The sequence below is a fragment of the Eptatretus burgeri genome, chromosome 5 (genome assembly GCF_056783735.1).
Source record: "Eptatretus burgeri isolate ZD-2024b chromosome 5, Ebu_testis_v1, whole genome shotgun sequence".
Taxonomy (NCBI): Eukaryota; Metazoa; Chordata; class Myxini; order Myxiniformes; family Myxinidae; genus Eptatretus; species Eptatretus burgeri.
Window position 1 is genome coordinate 82,257,698 of NC_140965.1, and position 17,977 is coordinate 82,275,674.

The 17,977-nt window shown below is 41.3% G+C and overlaps 2 protein-coding genes across 2 annotated transcripts in view; one reads left to right on the top strand and one right to left on the bottom strand.

Moving 5' to 3' along the window:
- The window catches only part of LOC147026833 (G protein-signaling modulator 2-like), a 109,012-nt gene that overhangs the window by 2,837 nt on the left and 88,198 nt on the right, over positions 1-17,977 (bottom strand). The window contains exons 6-8 of the mRNA XM_085882670.1: positions 12,400-12,582; positions 3,089-3,227; positions 2,439-2,695 (exon numbers count right to left, since the gene is read on the bottom strand). Coding sequence (XP_085738796.1) covers positions 2,439-2,695; positions 3,089-3,227; positions 12,400-12,582 — 579 coding nt within the window. The remainder of the gene's footprint in view (positions 1-2,438; positions 2,696-3,088; positions 3,228-12,399; positions 12,583-17,977) is intronic.
- LOC147026834 (uncharacterized) lies at positions 15,517-17,150 on the top strand. Its single transcript, XM_085880304.1, has one exon. It carries the CDS (start codon positions 15,540-15,542, stop codon positions 16,227-16,229), a length of 690 nt encoding a protein of 229 aa, XP_085736430.1. The 5' UTR covers positions 15,517-15,539; the 3' UTR covers positions 16,230-17,150.

The following is a 17,977-nucleotide window of genomic DNA, read 5'->3' on the forward strand; positions in this document are numbered from 1 at the left end:
AGCTCCAGCGAACTCCACCGCTGAGGTTGTTGACATGGATCAAATAATCCCGAAGAGTAGTTGACTGATTCGGGAATTGATTTTTTAATAATTTCTCCGTTGCCCGATTTGAACGAAACTTGATACTGCACACCACAGGAGAATGGTGAGTAAGGTGGCACTAATTATTTTGTGCAATCGTATACCGTTTTGGCTGTATTTCGGGAACATACATTCAAATGTATATATATACATATATATATATATATATATATATATATATATATATATATATATATATACACATATACTAGTAGTAATGCCCAGCGTTGCTCAGGCTAGCAATAAAGCCCAGTGTTGCCTGGGCTTTCTTGCAAATTTCCTGAATAGCTGTTAGCGGTTAGTGGTTAGGGGTTAGCGGTTAGGGGTTAGGGTTAGGGTTGCAGTTAGGGTTAGGGTTAGCGGTTAGGGTTAGCGGTTAGCGGTTAGGGTTAGCGGTTAGGGTTAGGGTTAGCTGTTAGGGTTAGGGTTACGGTTAGGGTTAGAGTTAGTGTTAGGGTAGCTAACACTAACCCTAACACTAGCCCAAACCCTATCCCTAACCCTAACAGCTTGGTGTCGCGGAGGTAAACAGCGCCCAGGGCAAAGTGGAAATTTGCGTCCCCCGTCGGCCTTAAACTTGAGTGGATTTGAATGGAAAATCCCATAAGGGATATCGATTTATCGATTTTTTTCGAATATCTGAAGTGTTATGCAAAAAATTTATCGCCAATGACCTAAGTTGGACCAAAAGCCATAATCGCACCGAATTTGAATGGAATCCGCTGGAGTTTGTGAAAATGCATCAAAACGAATTTTGAGGGGCCTCTTTTGGAAGACAATAATATCATTAGTATATGTGCCAAATCTTATTTCATTTCATGCAGTAACAAAAATCAGATGGTGGAACAAAGAAAGGGGCGTGCCGAAATATATATATATATATATATATATATATATATATATATATATATATATATATATATATATATATATATATATATAAATATATATATATATATATATATATATATATATATATATATATATATATATATATATATATATATATATATATATATATACACACACACACACAAGATGAGAGTTTTAGTATTATACTAGATGACCCGTGAACCCGTTGGGTTCCCGTTGTTTCAGCAGTTGATAAAAAATCATTTCAAAAAAAAAAAAAACCCAAAAAACAAAAAGATAGCTCCAGTGAACTCTACCGCTGAGGTTGTTTACATTGATAAAATAATCCCAAAGAGTACTTGACTGAATCGGGAATTTATTTTTTAATAATTTTTTCGTTGCCCGATTTGAACGAAACTTGATATTGCGCGTCAATGTGAAAAAAAAAACCGGAGAAAAAAAAGTCGAAGAAATATTGTGCGTAATCTTCGAAACACAATTCTATTCATGAATGAACAGGGAAGTATTAGATCAAAATGGCGATGTTTATTTAATGCTTAAAAATAAATCGTTCTTTGTCTATACTAAATGTTTGAGATTTTAAAATAAATCATTTCAAGAAAAAAAAAAAAAGATAGCTCCAGCGAACTCTACCGCTGAGGTTGTTTGCCTTGATCAAATTCTTCTGAAGAGTACTTGACTGAATCGGGAATTAATTTTTAATACTTTTATCGTTGCCCGATTTTAACGAAGCTTGACACTACACACTGCAGGAGAATGGTGAGTAAGGTGGCACTAAAATTTTTGCGCTATCGTGTACCGTTTTGGCTGTATTTCGGGAACATACATACAAGATGAGAGTTTTAGTAATATATTGATCGATGGATTCACTGGCAGGGTTGTGGTGGTTATATTATTATTATTATTATTATAATTATTATTATCATTTTTTGCTACAGTTCCATCTGTGTTGGAATGGCGACCCATCCATGATATTAACCCCAGCCATAAAAAGTGTTTCGAGACCACTGATGTTCTGAATAGAGCATGCTTCATGATCTGATCCGACAGTACCATGAGGAAGGTACAATTGGATATATTATATGTCCATATGCTTGTAGAATGGCCAGCAAACTTTATCCTTCTCTTCTGTGAACATGCTCGTTGATACAGCACCATCTGCTTCTCAACACCCACCAAATCAGAAGTGGGTGTAATACCGTGCAGAACATCCTGCTACCCTAAAGTAAGTTATTGGTGGTTGTGACTTTGTTCTAAAGTCAAGGATCATGCTCTTCATTTCAGTAGTGTACATCGATAGGCCTAATACACATGACTTTATTTTTAATACACCAAGCCATCCCAGCAACATTATTCTATGCAACAAAGATATGGATATATTCTGTAAAGCTAATCGAAGAGCTTACAAAAGAGCAGCCATCACCTCCATCCTCACAAAAACCTGCAAAGGATGTTGCTTTGACATTATAGACCAAACACCTCACCTGACATCGCATCACCATGTCAAAGAATGCTTCATCGGTGGCCTGGGAGGAGCATGGTTGTTTTGAGTCAGCGAGATTAACCAACAGGCCATTGCTTTCGGAACGGTGTGCAGGTGTTCCATCTGCTTGTGTGGACTGCAACCCCAGAAGAGCTGGGGCAGAGACTCTCTGATCATTCATTCTGCACTCCTGTGAGCGAGCTATTAACTCCATCAAGTCGTCCATCTGTGAGGAGGGCACAGCACCCAGGGGGGCAGCTGGGGATGGTAGAGAAGTTGGGAAACAGAATGAGGTTTTTCATTGTATAGTCAAGTTGTGATGATTAAACCAAAAAAGATATCCCAGTCATACTACACTAACTAGTTCAGAATGATGCATTAACATGTGATGTTGCCCTTTTGATCTGATGGGTTGTTTGTCCCCGATTATTAATCTGAACCTTTCCATGTACTCAAGATTGCTTGTTGGGGCTGTCCTCGTTATGAAATGACGAATATAGATGAAATGATCCACAAGTGAAGCTTAAAGGCATTGCCATGACTTTGCCAAAAGGGAACTTGTTGATGTTTAAATAGGTGTCCACTGTCCAACAGTCCATCCATCTACCCCCTCATTTGGCTCAAATGTATCTGCCGAGTTCTGCAGCTCACGAGCAGTGGCACGTCGTCTCGGTGAAGCCGATCTCGATAGCAATTTATCTCTCGCCTCTCTTTCTGTTCGCCCACCATGGGATCGGTTGAGCAGGTCAAAAAATTCTTCGCCATTATAGGCAGAGCTTGTGCTTGATACCTGTGGCACATAAAGGTAAAGGTAAAGGAGAGGGTGTTTAAACACAATTTTCCTGAAGTGGAACATTGTAGTACCAAATGCAACAATGGCCAGCCTTGTGACAATGTGATAGGAAAAACCATGAGAGAAGTTTGTGGAAAAGCAAGAGAATTTAAACAAAGGTTCAGAGGAGGCAGATGTGAAAGTTATGCAGATAAGGCCAAATCCTACTCTATTAAATGAGAAAAGTGTGTGTGTGTGTGTGTGTGTGTGTGTGTGTGTGTGTGTGTGTGTGTGTGTGTGTGTGTGTGTGTGTGTGTGTGTGTGTGTGTGTGTGTGTGTGTGTGTGTGTGTGTGTGTGTGTGTGTATATATATATATGTACTGTATGTATGTCTGAAAATCATAGAAAAAATAGGGCTGACCCTATCTCCACCAACTTTTGCAAATGTATTGGGAGTACCTATGGTTAGGTCATAAGCACAACCTACCCCCTCGAGACCACTTCCCAATGCTCCTGAAGGGAGTATGTGTTCAAGGAGGAGGAGATTGGGACCATACTCTGTGCAGAGCATTGGTGCTGCTGAAGCAGTCTCCTTGGCTATTGGGCACAATCCTGGACGGGTGGCCACTCCGACACAGTATACCAGCATGCTGGCACTCATTTTGCCGACCTCGGAAGGATGACAGGCCAAGTTAACCCCACCTGGTATTAATTCAACAGCTAAGCAGGATTTGAACTCAGGACCAAAGGATCCAAAGCCCACCACCCTAACCATTAAGCCAACACCAGGCATATGGTAAAACACCTGTGTTCAAGGTAAAACAAATATCTTATTAATTTCCATCTCTGCTCACTGTATTTGCATTTTTCACTGATTTTTGGAGAGTTAAAGAATCGATATAAATACACAAATATATTAAATGAAAGGAGTACGCTAACCCGAGATGTGACATGACACTGATGTCATGCACATAGATTATCTCGACACATCAAATCCAGACTGGGATGGCAGCCGTGAGGCACTAAGGTCTTTGCGGACTGAGATTTATGCCTTTATGGTCACGAATGAATGAAACTAGAGCTGTCGATCAAGATTTCACCCTCATTATGAGCTCATCAGGATGACATAAAGTAAACCATTAAATACTGAGGGATTGCTATCACGGTTTTGAACAATCACAGCAACCTTTTTTATGTCCCGATTTAGTTATTGCAGTTTAATTTTGACCACTCGTGGTAACTGAGCTGAGTTGTGATGGTTTTCTAGCACCACGAGCCTTCTGTTGTTTCTCATCCACCATTAATAATAGAATGGCACCGAAGTGAAAAACCACAGCCAAAAGTGATTATTTAAATTTTTATTTATTTATTCACTGGTTTACAGAGCTGCAGAAGCATTGAAAAAACTAAACACATCGACAGATTACAAAGGAAAACGATTGAAGAGTTTAAAAGGGGAGGAATGGTGGGAGTGAGGGGGCAAGTTCAATTGCTTCTGAATGTTCAATCTGCTTCAACACAACAGGAGACTTCATCATAAAGCTGATTTATATTTATTTTAATTGTTCATTTCAATTGGAATGTGTTTATTTTTGGCTACCACTGACCTTACTCTCTATTTCTCGAACACCAGGAACCTAACCCCCTTATTCCCATAAAATTGGTTTTAACTCTCACGGTTTTGAATATCATGACATTTTTCCAGGGATGTAACCCCCATGATATTTAAGGGTTTATTGTAGTACACATCGTTTACCCATAACCATACTAAGTTGGCTAATAAATACAAATCGAACCCCCTAACTTGACAAGGCAGAAAGGCACAGATGGAGTGTCATCACGGCCCTTGCTGCATGACCCGTAAGCAACAGGTGTCGACTGCCACACAAACACATTGTCTCTGCAATGCTGATCTAGTTTGGTGGTTTGCAGTCAAGAATGATCCTAATATTAATTTGCAATTGGTCACTGCCTTTGACACCAATCCAATTTTTTATTATGGACTCTCGGCATCAAAAAGCTACATGTATCAAACAAACAGTTTCAAATGGAGCACCTCACCACCATGTTTCACAGGCAGAGTGATTTATCAATGTCATGTCTACGGTCTGTCCCTCGGATGGACATTAAACTGGGGGTCCCATCTGTTGGCATTAGTTGGTGGACGTAAGAGATCCCACAGTGCCCTTTACAGAGAGTAGGCAACCTATTGTCGGTATCCTGGCCAAATTAAAAATTCCTGCCCTACCCTAAGCCAAACTTCCCCCTGGCCAGCCCCACAATAATGTGGGAATAATTCTGACCATTAAGAAAAAGAATAAGAAGTTGGCTTACTTCCAAGCAGATGGAAAGTACCCTTGGGCAAGTGATATGGTGAATAGAGTAGAATGTAAATAAACTAATTCAGTTCCAGTCTGAAAAAGAACACAGAGAACCCCCCACTGCATAATGCAGCGCCAGTCAGCCTCCATCAGCTTTTGAACCCTTTGTTTGGCAGGATAATCACGAGTCAGCCAACCAACTGGGGAAAGTAATCAACCCATGGACGCATTTCTGGCTCCGTGGCCATCACCTCTGTTGAGAGATGCCTTTTTAATAGAAAAAGAGAAAGAAAAAAAAATAATCAAACATTATCACAAAGCTATGGATGTGTACATTGGCCCCAAGACAAAAGTACACAGTCAAGCAAAGTTTGTCAAACTAATACATCTAAGGATCTAAGGCCAAGGCTCATGGTCATGCAAAAACACATCCACGCCCACTGGGCCAAAAAGTGTGGTCATACCTTAAACGTTGTAGACCACTGGCTTTCTTCTCTCTGAAGAGATGCTTTTTTATATAAAAGGTAAAAAAATCTAATATTGAAACAAAGCTAAGGACGTGTACTCCAACCGTAATGCCAAAGTGTACAATCCAACAAAGCTTGTCAACCCAATTACCACCACCACCGCAGATGGGTGGAGGTTATGTTTTAACACCCGTGTGTATGTCTGTTTTTCTCTCTGCGTCTTTGAGCAGGATATCTCAAAAAGTTATGAACAGATTCCGATGAAATTTGGTGGACATGGGTGTGTGACAAGGATGAATTGCTTAGATTTTGGTGAAGATCCGGATTTGGATATTATAATTTTTAAGTGATTTTTCACCATTGAGAGATAGGGCCAATAACTATATGTACATGATATCTAAAAAGGTTATGGACGGATCCGGGAGAAACTTGGTGGACAGGCTGGGTGTGTGACAAGGAAGAATTGATTCAATTTTGGTGAAGATCTGAAATTGGATCTGGATACGAGCATTTTCAAATTTTTAAAGTGATTCTTCACCACTGTGAGATGGGCCAAAAACAATATATAGCACGATATTTCAAAAAGTTGTGGACGAGTTATGACAGAACATGATGGATAAGTTGGTTAGATGGCAAGAATAAGCCATTTAGGTTTTGGTTCAGGTCCGGATGCAGATCCGGCCCATCAGTGGGATACAAAATGTAAACTGTTCAGCCTGGTGGCGAGTGTCTTTCTAGTTTACCTATGCAATTTGGCCCGAAGGCCAAAGTACATCATCATATAAACACATACATTCTATCCGATAAGGCCTTGTGAGACGGCCTTTTATATGTTATAATAAACTGGAATGGCACTCTTTAATGTCGTGACATCGACAGATATGCCTCTGCCCACATTATTACATCATTTTCCATACTTGTATCAAGCTTGATTTAAATCCCTGAACCCAGATTCAAAATATTAAATAATTTTGGTTGTCATAACTTGCGTCCGATCAGGTTGAAATTTAAAACATATATTCCCCATGACTACTAGATCATAATTTTGCCATTTCATGTCGATTGATGACGCGGTTCAAGAGAGAATTTTAAAAAGATTTTTGCTCAACCCAATATGGCTACCAGAGCATGAGACCTATTAATTATTTGTGAACAACCCTGGTATCGCCAAGGCTTAGGGAACATGTGGGTGAAATTTCCCCTTGATCTGTCCAGTCGTTCTGGCGAAAATGTTTTTTAAAGGTTTTAGGGTAAATCCAATATGGCTGCCAAACCATGTGACCTATGATATCACAGGTGGAGAACTTTTTGTTCCTCATGGATAAGCGATCATACCTGTAAAGTTTCCCCTCAATCTGTTCAACCATTTCGGAGAAGGAGATTTTCAACCATTTTTGAAGGTTTTTATGTTAAAAACAATATGGCTGCTGAACCACAGCCGATGACATCAACAATTTTTCCCCAATACAATTTAGCCATAGATAACCCTCAAACATTTTCATACTGATCGGATAAAGCGTTCAGTGTATGCAATTATGACATCATAGTAAAGCCAACTATGACATCTTCAAAAAAACACATTTTACGTGGAGAGTACTTGCCATGTGCCAAGTTTCAATTTTATCCATGGAGCGGTTTTGGACATACAGAGGTCCAAAATTTTTCCTTTTTACAACATGTCTGACACAATTTGTGACCTATGACCTCATAATTATCATTGAAACATTCTACATGAGTCGTCACACCGATGGTGAAAATTTTGTGTCAATCAGATAAGCGGTTGCAGAGAAAACAGAGAAAATTATCATGGACGGATGGATGTATTGCACATACATATGTACGTACGGATGGACGGGCAACCCAAAAGCATAATGCCTCTGACGACTTCGTCACTAGAGGCATTAAAACATTAGAACAAAGTTTAGAGCCTGTACCTTGGCCCTCTGTCACTTTCGAACAGGTGGTGACATGAATCCCTGCGCCACACCAGCACTTGGTGCAGGGGTTCTGCCCAACACGGGTTGCACAAATCATGGCTCAAATCCCGTATGGAGCCCTAACAAGACACACATTAAACGATTATCTTGTCTAAACACACAAACTGCTGCAAGCCTGATGAGCAAGAGGGCTCGAGCCATTCATGATCTTGATCCAATGATGGGCTAAATCTTGAAACGTCAGCTTCACTTTGCTTCCAAAGGTGGCTAAGTTTCCTTTGTTACCCTTCAATTGTTTAAACCTATCGTTTAAACTGTCTGCCGACACAGATCGACACAAGCCTTCTTCAAGCCTGACACAGAACTAATACACACAAGATTTGAGATAAAGTGATGTTGAACTGAAACAAGTTCCTTATTTTATTTGAGCTAAACAGCACAGGTGGATACAGGGAAAGAATGAGAGGAGAACATTCTTGGGGCTTGGAATCCCTGACCCCTCCACCCTTCCCCCACTTCCTTTTCAAAATATACAGGGTGTTCATAAATAAATGGGTGAATTTATAAATAAATAAAAACTAACCCTCAACAAACTCTAACAAAAAGTTTTTCAGTGTTGTTCTTACCTACTGAGTGTTTTAAACGACAGAAAAAAAGTCTAACAAAATCCGACCATCAGGAGTAGGTTAAAACTGTTCCAAGATCGCCGCCGCTAACCTGGAAAATCAAGAAGGCGGCTGTAACTTCCTTATTATTCGGTGTAGAACAATTTTTTTTGTATCTAACCTTGGGTTTTAAGGGACAAGCAATTCATTGGTGCCAATGGATTTATGACTTGGTCCATCAAATCCAAAAATCCAAGATGGCGGCCAACACTCCCAAACAATGTGATATAGGACAGTAGTTTTTGCTTTATTGTTTTCTTTATTAAATATTACTTGAAGGAGATAGTTCTAATGCTTGGTAGTTTCCACACATTCATGAATCTGCTTGGAGTAATAGGTACACTGATGGAGGGCACAGGACTTAAAAGCATTTTAGAAGTGGCTGACGGTGTAAATGTTGTAGTGCATATAATGACCGGTAAATCAGTTCAAAGGGCATTCCATGGCCATCTTCTGGTGGTCAATTGTCTTTGCCAAATGATTGTGAATTACTTGGTAGATGAAAATCTGGAATTTACTTCACGAATAGAGGAGACCAAGAAAATGTATTCATCCTTGTTGAAGGGTGACACCACTCTTGAAAGTCTTGTAACATCCACTACAGTCACTAGGATAAGTGAGGAACTTGACAAGAAGAAAGCTGAACTTAGTGCTCAATCTAAAACGAGTCATTTGTGGCTAGGATATCAGCGGATGCTTCGTACTGCATGAGCGCTGATCAAAGCAGATCACACTGGGTCTTGGCTGAATCACTTGCGTGCTGTTTCTGATGCCTTGTTGATATTTGCTGCAGCAGGACACTACAATTACCTGAAGTCTGTCTATCTCTACATCCAAGAAATGAGTGAACTGGAAAGCAAACACCCAGATATCTCCAGGGAGTTTCAAGAAGGCTTCCATGTCATTCATCGAACAAATCCATTTTGGGCAGGCCTCGATTGTGATCTAGCCATCGAGCAAACACTTATGAAGTCGCTAAAAAGCACAGGCGGCTTGACTCATGGCAGTAAGATGACAGAAGAACAGCAGGCATTGTGGACAATGTCAGCCCCCATAATGTCTGAGTTCAACACTGTCATGCAGGAGTTCAATGATCTCACATGTACACCACAAGTGGACAACACAAAGATTCAACTGACACCAGAATTGAAAGAGACACATCAGACCTTTTCAAAGATAAGCACAAAGCTGATTTCATGTTCACCTTTCTCCTCTGACCCCTCATTGAGAAATATCATCAATGGTATGGTGGCGAAAAAGATGTCAATGTGCATGAATATAAATCCGTTGGAAGGAACATCATCGACAGAATGATTGGACAGCCTGTGTTTTCTTTCTCTTTCAAGAGGAAAGGCAAAGCCAAGACCCTGGGAAATTAATCTGCTGTCAAGGTTGCTCCTGACAGAACCATTGATCCTGGCCTATTGTTCCAATGATTCCTTGTAGTGTCCAGGACAGGACACCTGTCTCTTGAGGAGGTGATGAGATTATGAGCCTAGTTTATACCCGTCACCCCTTTTTGAGGACAAAAAAATCTTGAGAAAGGCCGACAAGCCTCAACGAGCAAAAGCCATCGACGACCATTGTAACACAATACCATCAACTGAAGCGACATCAGATGCCATCCTGAAGACTGAAAGATATGTGTTTGACAGAGGCTCCTTACTATGCAAGCTGAAGTGGAGGAGAGGAGATACGTATGGTAAAATAGTCAAGGTGTATGCTGACTTTACAAGTAAGCACGATGAGGCAGCAACTGCTGTGTTTGATGGGTATGGGGGCAGCAACTGCTGTGTTTGATGGGTATGGGGGCAGCAACTACTGTGTTTGATGGGTATGGGGCAGCAGCTGCTGTGTTTGATGGGTATGGGGCAGCAACTGCTGTGTTTGATGGGTATGGGGCAGCAACTGCTGTGTTTGATGGGTATGGGGCAGCAACTGCTGTGTTTGACGGGTATTGGGCAGGTCCCTCGATAAAGGATAACGCACACCAGAGATGGGGAAAAAAACATCAATTATCCGGTTGTGAACTTCACCAGTGAAACCAGATTTGAAGGGAAGCAGGGAAGGGAACCAAAACCTCTGCAGCCAAGCGATGCCTTATGTTTCGGGGGAAAGGCACATGTTCTCTGGCAGCATTGCATTATGATATTCTCACTGAGAAAGTCGTCTCTGCAAAATGATTTGTTTTTGCCCAAACTTCTTCCCCCAACTGAGTCTTTCACCAAATTCCATTGTCTCAAGGTGTACTTTCAGACCATGACATGGATGGGGATGGACAGTGATATTGATCCTCAAACTGGGATTGGAGACTTGAAGGCAATCAACTTATATCTATAATGTCTGATATATGAATGCTGCACCTGACACTCTATTGAAAATGGGACATTACAATTGCACAACTGCTTTCAATACCCCCCCTACCCCCCACCATTGTAGTTGCAAAAAATATGGGCTTCCATGTACTTCTGAATGTGAATCGTACCAACTTACATCCTGTGACAATTCACACAACCAGCTTTCAGAGGAACTAGAGGACAGTTTTGAGGACTAAACCGAGATGGTAAAAGACTGACAGTTACTTTTATTTACTATTGCATTGAGTATGTATAAGATTTTCACTGAATTCTTCAATGTACTCTCTGAAATATATTATTCTGAAACAGGTCAATAAAATTTACTCTAAACAAATGGATATTTGCATTCTTTGGCCCTGAAACTGATTTACAGGTGAAATAATATGGGGGTATTTGGTAGGTGACTTCATTCATGATTGTTGGCCGCCATCTTGAATTTACGTATTCGATGGACTGACTCATATATATCCATTGGCACCAATGAATTGCTTGTCCCTTAAAATCCGAGGTTAAACACCAAAATTATTGTTGTACATCTAATAATAAGGAAGTTACAGCCGCCTTCCTGATTTTCAGGGTCAGCGATGGCCATCTTGGAACTGACCCAGTTTTAACCGACTTCCGGTGGTCAGATTTTGGAAGCCTTTTTTTTTTCTGTTGTTTAAAACACCCAGTAGGTGAAAAAAAACAAACACTGAAAAACCTTTTGTTAGAATTTGTTGAGGGCTTGATAGTATGTTAACCCATCTCAAAGTTCTTTTGTAACTTTAAACTTTAATAACTTTTATTTTAAAGACGACAGAAGGAAACTGTGAATGGCATACGAAAGGATAATTCATAAAGTTTTGTTCATGTTATTGTAGTTGTGAAATCCACAATTCCCCTGGATTTCTTGACGAGTTGACGTTTATTGATGAGGAAACTTCCACATTAGAGGTAAAGTCAACCACCAAAATTACTGCATTTTGGGGAACACAGAAAAACTCAGGAAGTCTGGCAATATTAAAGAGACTCATCAAAAATTCAATGTCTAGTGTACTCTCAGGGAGTCACGCATCATTTGTCCTTTTTTGGAAGAATGGTAAAACGTTACTTTGGAATGTTGTAGAATTTCTGTTCCTGAACTATGACGATTGAATCTTTCATGTATCACCTTGTACCAGCAAGACCAATTGTTGTATCAGTAAGACCTATTATACCTTGTACCAAATATTTATGTATACCCATGCTGCAGGTCATAAAATCATCATCATTGTTTTACAGCCATTTCCATACTTGCATGTGTAAGAATATTTTGTTATCCATGCATATTTAACTATTTAACTTACATATGCAAACATTTTATTTAACATATTTTGAAGTGCCCCCTCCTTCCTCTTATCAAAATGCTGGCTACGCTTCTGAATGGGGAAGTGAGGAACAGATAAGAGGTAACTTTCTCACCCTCAGTGAAACATGCGGAGAATGCAGTGAAGAGTCAGATAAACCTACAGGAGTGATTCCTGGGTCAGGGGATTCCTCTTCACGGTACTTTTGACTTTTTCTTCGAGACAGAAATAGGGATGAGCTTGAAGCCTTTGAAAGGAATGGACGAAGTAGACCAGTACCTTGGTAGTTATCCTTACTCTGAACACACCGACACACCACAAAAGCAGAACAGCAAAAAATTACATTCGTAAACAAAGATGAGATGAATTTTTGATAAAATGAGTTTGATAAGAGACAGACTATATGGTTCCACACCTTCTTCCAGTCCTATACATAAGGTAATGGTACACCACCAACACTTCCTCGGCATTCTCAATGTCCAACTCTCTCATAATTATATACTTTGTGATAATCTTACATTGTAGACTCTTTGTTAGTCTTGTCTCAAGAAGTGTGGTCCTATTTATTCCTGTCTGCCTACTTACATCTATTCCTCATAGCAAAAGTTTAATATCTGTTTATGTATTACTTGTATTAAATAAAATTTATTGTATTAAACTTGTATTAAAACTCACAAGCTTGTATTAAAAATAAGAAATGTTAATGTCAATTACCATAAGAGATCACCCTTCAGGAAAGAAACAAGCTCAAATGAGCTAAGATCCTCCTCCTATTAATGATGACGTCATAAAAAACGAATATGACGTCATTGTGATGTATCAGGTTTGCGATAAATTATATTATCTGTGCTAATGCCCGGCTTGATTTCCGCAAACAAAATTCAAACAGCTTGCCTAGTTTCGGAGATAATGGTATAGGCGATTTCCATTAGCGGTGATACTATGATGTCAACTTTTTTTCTAGGAAGAATTTCCAAAATCGGAGATGGTTACTGCCTGCGCATGGGCTTTCTGCATATACATGGCAAGTTTCACGAAGTTTCGATGAAAACTCTGGGTTGTGAAACAAAAAATGTCAAAAAATAGGAATGATGTCATAAAAATTGATATGACGTCATAGTGATGTATCATATGTGAGGCAATTCATCTCTGCTAATGCCCTGTTCGATTCCCGCAAACAGAATTCAAAAAGCTTGCCTAGTTTCGGAGATAATTTTTGAGGTGATTTCCATTAGCGGAGATATTTTGATGTCATAACTTTTTTTCTAGGAGGAATTTTCAAAATCGGAGATGGTTACTGTCTGTGCAGGGTATTTTTACATATATATGCCAATTTTCATGAAGTTTCGATGAAAACTGTAGGCTGTGAAACAAAAAAGTCCACAAGAAGAAGATGAAGAACAACAATGTGAGTAAGACTTAGAGATCCTCCACGAGGATCTAAAAAAGCCTTCATGGGATCTCGTGTTTTGATTCCAGGAAATGTTAGTACCACTGTGGAGTTGCATTATTGTGAAGATGCACCATGCTGGAGTTGTATCATGCTCAAACTGCATCTTGTTCGACATACATCGCAGTGGTGTCGCCCCGCCGTGGAGCTATATCACGGTGCAAATGTACCATTGTGAGGCTTCATGACCAAGAAACTGCATCGCCGAGAACCTGCATCACTGAGGAGCTGCACCACAGTGGAACTACACAACGGTGGAGATGCACCATGATAGAGCTGCACTACAGTGAATCTGCATTATGCTGGAACTGTAACAAAATGGAACTGAATCATGATGGAGCTGTAACATGATGGAACTTCTTCATGGTGGAGCTGCTTCTGTGTTAATTGAACTACTGTGACAGAATCAAAGAGGAACATGTTTTCTGCAAAATAGACATGAACTGCAAGATGAATGTGAAGATGCCCTCACCAACAACCTATAAAGCAAGATCAAATGAAATATCAAATGCAGTGTTTATCAATCTGAGGCAAAGTCTAGACGCCAAACCCTTAAATGGCTTAAAGTGTGTTTTGGGGTCCACACACTATTTTTTGACGGTTTTCTAGCCTCCAAGGTTGATCAACTCACATACCACCAGGGTGACATCTTGTCACCCTTGGGAAATAATTTGTTATTGCCCTTTCCTGTATTGAGGGTTCAGACACTTATTGTGACTCAATGCATCCAACTCTATACAGGGTGCCCAACAAATAAATGAAAAAGTATATTATCAATGTGTTTCAAATTTGGTCAGGAGATTGTGAGTCATGCAAGATACAATGGAGTGTATTTTGATGTATGTAGGTCAATGGCTTTATGCTCAAATGAAGGCAGCCAGTCCATTTTAGTGTAATGAAATTACATATTAGGCCATCAGCCTTAAGCTGTATCGTGCAGTTTCGTTCCACTCATGGGGGGGGGGTAGACAAAACCTTTATAATATGATAGTATATATCCAAATACATACGTATGCAAAAGTTCTTCACTCGAATAGCTGCAGTTATTGTGTATTTTCATCTTGAAAATCGATGCATTCCCCGCATTCTCTCATTTGAATTTTCTCCACTCGGATCACGTGTGGACCACGTGACGCCTCGACAGCCAATAGATCGGCTGTCATCGAATGCAAATTTCATCAGACTGCGTACCTACCAACCCTACCAATTCGTGCGGTAGCCTACCGATTTTCCATAGCTCCCAACGCATACCGATTTTATTCGTCAGACATAACGCATTTGGAAATTGTTATTGGAAAAAAAAATAGATAGTTGTGTTTTTTTCAGTTTTGCGTTCGTTTCTCACTGCCAAGATTGTATCACACGCGGCTGCTTCCACATTCGACAAAACTCGTGCCTGACCTTGATTTCTTATCTCGTCAGCGATTGGTTATTGCTTCCAAACTAAGCATGACCAATGGGATGACAGGAAACAGCGGGCATTCATTTCAAGACAACGCGCCATTTTCCATTCATGATCAAAGACTGCAGTTAACAGAGAGTACTCATGGCTTCAGTGCACGACAACAATGCAAACACCAGAAAAGAAAAACCACCCCCACGTTGGACAACAAGTTTAAGCCAAGTTGGACAACAGAGTTCAAGTGTATCAAGGCTTCGCGTAAGGGAGACGGACATGCCTTCTGTGATATGTGTCGATCAGACTTCTCCATCAGTCATGGGGGACACAAGCTGTTAGGATACAAGCTGTCACTGAACAGGACAACCAGAGGTCGAACAGGGAGCTATTTGTCGGTTTCCAGGCAATGCAGCTCATTGTGAAGAACGCCCTGGAGGGGACCAGTGGAGTGACGAAATTCAGAGCAGAGGTCCGAATGTTCTACGTTGGTTCCCTGACCTACATGATGGAAAAATTCCCATTCCAGGGTCCTTTGATCAGGAATGCGGTCATCGTGGATCCAGCCTCCTCCAAGACAGCTTCCATGCAGAGCCTACTTGCACTGGTTGAACAGCTCCCTGCATCTGTTGCCCCAGAAGAGAACAGAGATGCGCTGTGCAGAGAGTTCTGCACATATCAGTCAGATGTCACCCTGCCAGCATATGACCCAGATGAGAGGGTGGATGTGTTTTGGGCAGCCATGGAGAAGATGATGGACCCCGCCACTGGCACCAGCCAGCCCATTTACCCATCGCTCTGTAGACTAGCCAAACACGTCCTGCTGATCCCTCACAGTAATGCCTACTGTGAGTCCCTTTTCAGCATGGTCAAGAAAATGACAACTGATCAGAGGAGCACGTGGGGACGCGGCAAGGAAGGTCACGCCAAGTCAAGTGTGTACGAGGACAGCCATGGCATCAGAAACGCTCTGTGTGGTTTGCTGGCAGGGAAGATTAACATCTTCAAGCCGGATGGAGTCAGCTGCTTCTCGTGGAAGCCAGATGCTGACCTTCTTAAGAAGGCCAAATCTGCCACCTACCAGGCTCTGAATAGCTAAATGTGCATCATAACTGTTCAAACCTGAAAATTGTAAATATGTGTGAAACTGTAAATATGTTATGAAATCAGAGTGGCCAGTCATTTCATTCATAAAGATGTATCAGTGAGTTTTTGTAAACTGTTGTGTACATGTATGGGCACATACATGTAGAGCTTGGATAGTGAGTAATTTATGGAAACGGGAGTGATGATCATGATGTCTTAGAAAAATAAAGATTGGTGAGTAGACCAACCATGTTAAGTTTTCTCTTTTTCACTCTAAAAATATCTTGATATATTTCAGCTAACTGTGGTCTCAAAATGGAGGAGATTGCACCAATTTGCTTCATTTTTTTGAAAATTTTCTGGGGGGACATGCCCCCGGACCCCCCTAGGGACGCGTGCCACTGCGTTGCACGCCAGCCTGCCGCTTTTCCTTCAAAAAGGGTTGGCAGGTATGAGACTGTCCTGTGACCAGCGAAGTTGTCCAAGATGGCAGCTTCCGACAGGAAGGAAATCACCGGCAGCTGATCGGTGATTTATCGGTAATTTTTGATGAATATGGCCAGTGAGGATGCTCCCTAGTGTATTGTTCACCAGCACAATGTAGTGAACGAAGAAGTCAAACGTTTTACGTCTGTAAGATGGGATAAATGGAGATAAAGTGTCAACAAATGGCTCGTCTTAGGCGGTCACGAACGACGTTTAGCCGAGAGTGCACGAGTGTATATTGAGTGTGAAGAAATCCTTAGTCATCTGGGCTATCACGACACTTGCTACCGTCGCTTCATCGATGCAAAAAGAATATGTGGGGCTGAGAAACGTTGTTCACAAACCATGCATGATGACTCTGTGATTGTTGATGATTGCATGTATGAAACATCGCCAAAAAAACTGCGCTCTGCATCGAACATTGCTGGACATGTTGAAAACCTGCAACTCCCACAAAAAGCAAAAATGAGGTCACCCCGCTTTCCTTATTGTAGTAGTCGGGGCCGTCTAGGGGCTGTTGCATGACGGGTAAGGAGGCTGGGACCCCACCCCGTGAGGTCTGGAACATCCTCAACACGAGAGCCAAACTACATGGGTGTAAGATATATAAATATAATTGAATCAACTCTCCGCGACACACGATAACGCCCGGCGCCCCGTTACATCGACTCAACCCTGCGGGGCTGGCCCAATGCCACCCTGACGATGGCGAGGCGAGAGTTGCTCTTCCCAGACGAAGATGCCACACGACTAGTGATGCGGCAAAGTCAATCCTCACGCTGACTGGGTGCGCCTCAAGTGTCAATCAGTGCCGGTTCAACTGCCCAGTTGTCTGCTCCACTGGCCGTATGTATGTAATGTCCAGCCGTGGCTGACCGGCTATATATAAAGCTGTCCGAGGCAGGGTCAATGACGTTCATTCGATGGGTCGATGCGCTGGCGTTGCACAATGGTTAGTCCTCCTGCGCCGGCACTCCGAGTACAATAGGCCCATGATCGAAGTTAGTCCTCCCGCGCCGGCACTCTCAGCTAAACGTCGTTCGTGACCATCTAAGATGAGCCATTTGTTGACACTTTCTCTCCATTTATCCCAACTTACAGAGGTAAAACGTTTGACTTCTTCGTTCGCTACATTGTCCTGGTGAATAATACACGGGGGAGCGTCCTCACTGGCTATATTCATCAAAAATTACCGATAAATCGCCGATCAGCTGCGGTGATTTTCTCCCAGTAGGAAGCTGCCATCTTGGACAACTTCACTGGTCACATGACAGT